At 44.5% G+C, this 7,672-nt stretch overlaps 1 protein-coding gene across 4 annotated transcripts in view; it reads right to left on the bottom strand.

Annotated features, from left to right (window-relative positions):
* Positions 1 to 715: 715 nt before the first annotated feature.
* Positions 716 to 7,672, bottom strand: part of LOC110292888 (PRAME family member 8-like) — an 8,664-nt gene continuing 1,707 nt past the window's right edge. The window contains exons 2-5 of one of the 4 annotated variants that reach the window (XM_021160541.2): positions 6,668 to 6,732; positions 5,118 to 5,450; positions 4,108 to 4,695; positions 716 to 3,251 (exon numbers count right to left, since the gene is read on the bottom strand). In XM_021160541.2, the coding sequence (XP_021016200.1) occupies positions 2,684 to 3,251; positions 4,108 to 4,695; positions 5,118 to 5,404 (1,443 nt within the window). In that variant the 5' untranslated portion in view covers positions 5,405 to 5,450; positions 6,668 to 6,732 and the 3' untranslated portion in view covers positions 716 to 2,683. The remainder of the gene's footprint in view (positions 3,252 to 4,107; positions 4,696 to 5,117; positions 5,451 to 6,667; positions 6,733 to 7,672) is intronic. The other 3 variants (XM_021160540.2, XM_029476670.1, XM_021160542.2) reach the window with 3 other exon arrangements.

The raw sequence follows: 7,672 nt of genomic DNA, 5'->3' as shown, positions 1-7,672 counted from the left end.
CTTTTACTTGGTTAAAGTTTAGTAGTAGATTTGGGGAAAGGGGGAAGGATGAGAAATAACTTAATGTTGCTCAGGTAGAGAGGGGGAGAGGACCTAAAAGTTTTAGACTTGGAGGAGGGGAAACATATGATAAAGTTAAAAATTTGTCTTAAATTAAAAAAAAGAGAGAGAGAGAGACAGAACTAACCTTAACCCTATCACTGCCTGAGGGTGGGTTGGTTGTATCCCCATTAAGTCCCTATGTGAAGAGCTGGGAACCAGCTTGGCAGAGCAGACTCTAGCAGCTTAGACAGTAGCCTAGCCTCTGCCACTCTAGGCCTCTCCAGTGGCTCCTCTCAGGCCTTTTATTGTTTCAGACTCTCCTTCCTCTACTTCCCAAGTGCGGGAATCGGAATCGGAGGAGTGCCTGGTCCCTGACTCCAGCCTCCCCTGAAGCCTGAAAGACCTCTGGAATCCCACTTGCTCTATCCATCAGTAGCTTCCAGTCCTCATGTTGCCTACCGCACTCCACCTTCCTCCAGACAAAAGATATGACCAAGGCACGCCAGGTAAAACTGTTTCAGTACTAGGTGTGGAAGCCTATGTCTTTAATCCTAGCTCTCCAGAGGCAGAAGGGAAACAATCTCTGAGCTCCAGGCCAATCTACTAAATGCAGACCATCAGGCTGTATCTATTGTTTAATATTTAGTGTTGGGGGTGTATGTGTGTGCATGACACAGCACTTGTCTTGGCCCACATATGAACCAGAAGGCACTTTCAGAAGTCTCTTCTGTTCTTTATCTCCTACGCATTATTTACTAATCCTCTTGAACAGCAGTTAGGCAGCTGTGGGTATTGAGAATGGAACCCAGGCCTCTGCAAGAACACACTATGCTCTTAACTAAGCCATCTCTCCAGGCCTCCCCTGTATTTTTAACACATATACAAACGAATTGAAACAGAGGTTATGAACCAAAATTCTTTATTGCAACCAGATTATACAGAGGACTGCAATGGCTAGGCTTAGATACTTAGATACTTATTAACAAAATAAAAGTTTACTCCTGGACACCAATAATGCAGTTCTTAAGGCCTGTCAATCCTTTAGGGGACAGGGATGTCTACTGGAGACCTTTGTTTTCAAAGGGACAGCTGGAGGCTAGAAGCCCTGAAAAAGAGTCTTACATACATGTAGACTACAAACTAGTCAAGGTGCCATACTTCAGTAATCTTAGCATTTAGAAGGTGGAGGCAGATTTCAAGGCCAGCCTGGGCAATATGTGACCATGAAAGAGAGAGGAAAAAAATAGTGATAAAGCAAAGTGGCTTAGCCTCCATTTTCTTTGCTCTTTGTTATCTTTGACTTCACTTCAGCCATCTTTGATATGTCCATAATACCTCCTAGTCTAAGTGTACTAGATTGAATTCCTCTACCATTCCCTCAAACCCCTCATAGGAGAATGCATTGCTCATTTTACATTGAAATTTTGTATACTAAAGCAATGAGCACACAAGTGAGACATAACAGATGCCCAGGCAAAAGTAAAGGAGGGAAGACATCGGCATCTGACTGCTTTCACTTGACTTTGATGCTATAGTGGTCAGGGTTCTCTAAAGGCTAAAGGAGCAGAACTGACAGTTCTGATGTATCAGAAACATATGAGGTTTACTAGACTGGCTTACCGGCTGTGGTCTGCGCAGTCTGACAATGGCTGGCTCACAATGAAAAGGCCAAGGATCTGGGAGTTCATTCATAAAGCTGGAAGTCTCTACAGTCCAATCTGGTGCTGCAATCCCAGGCTCCTAGAGAGCTGCTGGTTTTCAGTCTATGTTAAAATCCTGAAGAAAATGAATACTGCCCAAAGAAGTAGGACAAACTCGGAACACAGCTTCCTTCTTCTCTCTCTCTTTACCAATGCTGCCAAGAGAATGCATGGTCACCATTTAGGGTATGTGCTGTTTCATCAAGTAATCTGATGAAGAAAATCTCACACCTCACAAGAATATCTACCATCTTGGGTTCTAGTTGTTACAGAAGTAGTCAGGTTGACAACGAGGTTTGCCATTACAGATGCCTAGAGAGGTCAGACAGCACAGGATCTTTCCAGCTCAAGCCATAGGAAAAGAACAACACTGAAACCAAGTTCCAAAAATCTGGTGAGAAGGACACCAGAACATCCAGGTTCTAAAATCTGGCCATTTTACTACCATGTGAGAAGGAGAAAGTCATTCATTATCATGACCTGACAGAACTCATTTATTTAGAAAGTGCTCAACTGGGGCTGGAGAGATGGTTCAGCAGGCAAGAGCACTTGTTCTTGCAGAAGACTCATATGATGGGTCACAGCCATCCAAAACTCCAGTTCCAGGGGATCCAATGCCCACATCTGAATTCTACAGGCACCAAGGATACATATATGCAGGTAAACCACCTAGATATAAAATAAATAAATCTTAAGAGAAAAAAAAAAACAACGAAGAATGAACGAAAGAAAAGAAATGAAGGATTGTCTTTTGATTCCACAAACATCTGTCCTGGGTCCCATTGTTCTCTATAAGCTCAGTCTTTGTGGTCTAACCCTCCAGCACACCATTTGGGTTCCCAGATAATGAGCAGTGTGTGGCCATGTGCTTTGGGTTCTCTTGATGCAAGACCTGTTCCTAGACTTTCATTTCTCAGTATCAAAAAACAACCTGCCCCTATTTACTGCCGACAACGACAAAGTTTTGTCTCCAGGCCATAGATACAGCGCTGGCAACATTCATGGCAGATATACGTAGCAAAGGAGACATTCTTGGGCTGCCTTACAGTAATGAGTGTCTCCATAAGCTCAGGACAAAGTTGGACAAATCTTTCTCTGGAGACAATACCCAATGCATCATAGCACTCCAGAGGGACAGGATACAGCTCCTGGGTCAGCTGGCTCAGATTGGCTGTGTGATACAGAAGGTCCTTTAGAACAGCCATGGAGATGTCATTGTCATAGAAATTGACCCTGGTGAGCTGGGAACACTGGCTCAGGGCAGGCAGGAGGGCAATGAGCTGGGAGTCTACCATCCAACAGCCCTCCAGTTCTAGAGTCTGCAGGGTGCCTGCAACACTCCTGAGGAGATCGTGGAAAGGCACAGGACGTAAGTCAATCAATTTCACAAGTCTCAGGTTCAGGTGTTTGAGCTGATGGAGGCTCTGACTCTGGGACAAGGAATTCAAGTCTAAATGTGAAAGCTTGCACATGGTGATGGACAGAGTCTCCAACGGGGTCTTCAGGTACCTAGAGAGAGACCAATGATTAGTTCTGGCACCAAGAGATGCTGAGATTTGGTGTTAGGTTTGGCATAGAGGTAAAGGTGACCATTTGTCTTCAGGTCATGTGACTATATGACAGAGATCCATCTCCAGGATGGAGTCTGGACATTATTGGAGTCTTAACCATTCTTGGCAGAGAAAGGCCTGACAGTATGGGACTTACTTAGTCCATGAGTCTGTAGCTACAACCAAGCTACAACCAAGGAGAGAACCTGTGCTGGCCACATTAGCCCAAGGCACACACAGGAAGAACTAACCCATGAAAGATCCAGAACCATCTTGAACTGTCTTTTGCATAAATGATGCTTTGCCTCCCCCAGTACAATCTCTGTCCTTATTTAAAGTTCTTCACCCCTGCCTCTCATCTACAATGGTTGTAACACATTTCTACCCATTTCTACTCAGGTCCTACCTGGCCTCAAAAGAGTCTTTCACATGTGGGAATTCAGAAGACACAGAACTGCTAAGCCCAGAGGTCCCCTGGAGACCTGTGCAAGTGTGGTCCTCTTCAGTTCTGGGCCCACTATTCAAACCTATCACCTTATCTTAGACGGAATCCCAAGGAGGAATACACAGCACATGCTTACTACACCTGATCTACCGAGTTGGTCTTCTAGTAAGGCTGCTCTCTCTACATCTCCTACCCAGCCTCTGCTTAATGAGTGGTCATGGAACAAACTGAGCTCTCAATTCAGTTAAAATGGAAATAAGACACTACACTGGATGTTGTAATGACTCCATCACTGTGACTCCACAGTGGGTGACAGACCTCAGCTGCCCACTACTCTCTAAAACAGAAACAGCTCTCCATCCTTCTTTACCTGAACAACTGTTTCATGTGCTCACTGGAAAAGTAGATGCCATTCATGGAGAGATGCTGGAGAGAGTTGAGTTTGGAGAACTGAGAAACAAACTTGGTGATACACTTCTGGATGTCCGAGGAGGTATTTAGAACCTTGAAGGTGTTCTTGTGAATCCGTGTTAAAAGGAGTTTTTGAAGGTTTCTCATCTGGTCCAGGTAAGATGCAAAATGCACCAGAGTGGACAGACTCCAACCTGTATTTAGTTCCAATTCTTGGATGCTGTCTGGCTGGAACACCATCAAGACCTTCCTGACAGTGTACACAGGCAAAGCCCAAATCTGCATCTTCACACAGCATAGCCGTATGGAACTTCTTCTCTGCTGGGCCCACTGTAACAAGTATGCTTGGTGTTCATTCAAATGGAACCTGAGGCACAGGTCAGTGACCACCTTCAAACGTCGCCTCAGTGCATATTGATGAAGGCGCTTTCCTATCTGCTTTTCACACACAGTCTCTGCTGAGTGGTCTCCATTCTCTGGTCCAACCCAAACATCCCAGAAGTCATGGTACACATTCCTCAGGTCCAGCACTTGGAGCTTCCTCCTTCTGTGAGTGAAAAAAGGTATTAGTGTCAGGAAATACAAAAGACCAAACAATGGCCAGCTTTTCTTCTGTATCTCTGACGCTGCCTGTTCCCTGCTGTCTTATGTATGTTTGTGGTACCCAGATAGCACCTCATGCCTCCAGAAGAGGGCTCTAAGTATTAACTTCATCTGGAGACCTGCCCTGCTTCCTCCATTCAGTTACTCTTGACTTCTGCCTCTTCCACTTCTAGGACCTCTCCAAGAGCCAACGGAAGATTGATCCCACCGTGGCGTCAGCTGCTTTAAGCTATACTGGCTAGGGCTGCTTCTGCAATCTTCAAAATGACACCTCCAGAAGCTTCTGATCTACCTTTGACCCACTCTCCCCTACTCTAAATGTCCCTCTCCTGTACCCTAGTATCCCCCTACCTGGGTCTTGCTTACCTGGGAAGAACCTTCTGTGTCCAAAGCATGTCTACTCCATCCAGCACAGCCTGCAAGATCTCCAGGTGGGGAGTCTTCATCAGGGTCCCCAGAGGGAGGAAGGGAAAGGGCCATACTGCCACCATGGCCCTCAAGACATTAGTTTGTCTGTGATTGAAGGCTTCCTTGAACAGCAGTGGGAAAAGCGCCCTCGGAAGGTACTGCAGAGAAGAGATGGCCAGGGCCTCATCCCTCAGTAGTCTCTGTACTGACAGCTGAAGTAGTGTGGGTGGGTCCTGGACACTCATCCTTCAGATCTTCAGTGTCAAGGATCCTGGTGAAGCATACAGGAGGCTACATCATAAGAAACCCTACATCTTAGTTACTGTTCTATTATTGTGATGAGATGCCAGGATGAAGACAACTTAAACCATTTAACTGGGGACCTGCTTACAGTTTTAGAGTGCTAATCCATAATCATCATGGTAGGTAGGCATGGCATTAGAGCTGTAGCTGAGAGCTTATATCTCATCCTCAAGCATGTAAGAAAACAAGGGCCTGGGAGGGATTTCTGAAACCACGAAGCCTACCCCTACTGACATACTTTCTCCAACAAGGCCACATCTCCTAATTCTTCTTAATCAGTCCACCAAACGTTCACATCACATAACACAAGCATCTCATGGGCCATACCTTCCCAACCATCCTACTTACAACTAGCCACTGTTCCTCCAAATTCAATTTCTACTGGGAAGGAGTATCCAGCAACCTAAGAGCTCAACTCCATCCTTTTACAGCAATGGGGACACTGATCATCTCTCAAGATGCTCATGGGAAGGCCAATGGAATGTTTCATGGCAAACCTTCCCATATTCTGCTTGTTTTAATTGTTTTTTTTTTTTTTTTTTTTTAATGTGCACTGGTGTTTTGCCTATATGTATGTCTGTTTAAGATCCTAGAGCAATAGATACTTGTGAGCTGCCATGTAGGTGCTGGGCATTGAACCCTGGTCCTTTAGAAGAGCAATCAGTGCTCTTAACCACTAAGCCATCTCTCCGGCCCCTAATATTATTTTTTTTAGATTTATTTATTTTACTTTATGCCTGCATGCACCAGCCCCTAATATTTTTTTAGACTTATTTCTTTTACTTGCATGCACTTATGTGCACCACATGTGTGCCTGTTGAATCCCGTGAAACTGGTACTATGTTACAGATGGTCCTGAGCCATCATGCAAGTACTGGGACTTGAGCCTGGGTCCTCTGCAAGGGCTATTAGGTGCTCTTAACTGCTGAGCCATTTCTCCAGTCCCCAATATTTTGCTTTTGATGAACTGAACCTCCCTGGGAAAGACTATGGGAGATCTGTGAGCTGTGGGTGATCATTACCTGGTACTTTCAAAGCTTTAGAGCTTGATGTGGGATTCTCAGCTATATCGTACTATTCTAGACACTGGGGCAGGAAGCCACTGAACACATACCAGCCTACAGTGTCTTGCATGTAAAAGAAGCTTTCACAAGCAGTTCTTAAGCCATGTACATATCTGTCTTTAGAGTATCTAGGAGACTAACCTTGAGGTGAAGACCTTGATGCACAGAGAATACACAGAAGAGGATTTCCCATGTTGTTTTAGAGTCTAGGGGAAGAAATAGATGGAAAAAACAAAACAAAAACAAAAAAATAAAAATAAAACTTCCAGCTATAAACTTTTTTGCTTACTTTTTAAAAAAAATATTTATGTATATTAATGCTCTATCTGCATGTATACCTGCGTGCCAGAAGAGGGCATCAGATCTCATTACAGATGGTTGTGAGCCATCATTATTTGGTTGCTGGGAATTGAACTCGGGACCTCTGGAAGAGTGGTCAGTGGTCTTACCTGCTGAGTCATCTCTCCAGCCCTTTCGTCTACTTTTTGAAAGTTAAAAAAAAAAGTCTTGCTTGTGCTACAACCTATGAAGTCAGAGCTGCCCTTAGTGGAACTCATTATATGTAGCCCAGGCTTGCCTGCAAACTCACCGTCTTCCTGTCTATCTTTAGGAACGGACTGTGTGTTGTGGCTACAATGCCTGGCTACTGGACTCTACTTTGAAAATACTTCATTGAGTCTCCCGAGCACTCTGGAAGAAAGGAGGGAGGAGGGATCCAGGTGAGTTTAGTCTTAGTCAGTACAGAGTTCCTGATCAGTCCAAGTTGTGAGTCTCAAAACAAACAAACAAGGAACCAGAGATGTGACTGAGCAGTTAAGAGCACTGGCTGCTCTTCCAGAGGCCCTGAGTTTGGTTCCCAGCACCCACATGGTGGGTGGACCATCTTGTACCAGATCTGCCCTCTTCTGGCCACCCAGGACAGCAGACATTGACATGGTGCATACACATATACAGGCAAAACACCCATACACAAGTAAAATTAAAAAAAAAAAAAAAAAAAACAGATTCAAAATAGTTTTGAGGTTAAGTTGTTTGTCTTTAATATCATGGCCTGGCCCAAACTAGACAAGCACTCTGCCAGTAGGCTGCATTCCTAACTCATTTGTTTCATTTTATGTAAACAAGATCACTTTATATACCCCAGTC

The sequence above is a fragment of the Mus caroli genome, chromosome 4 (genome assembly GCF_900094665.2).
Source record: "Mus caroli chromosome 4, CAROLI_EIJ_v1.1, whole genome shotgun sequence".
Taxonomy (NCBI): domain Eukaryota; kingdom Metazoa; phylum Chordata; class Mammalia; order Rodentia; family Muridae; genus Mus; species Mus caroli.
Note: the sequence above shows the minus strand (reverse complement) of the source record. Positions and strands in the feature narration are given on the sequence as shown.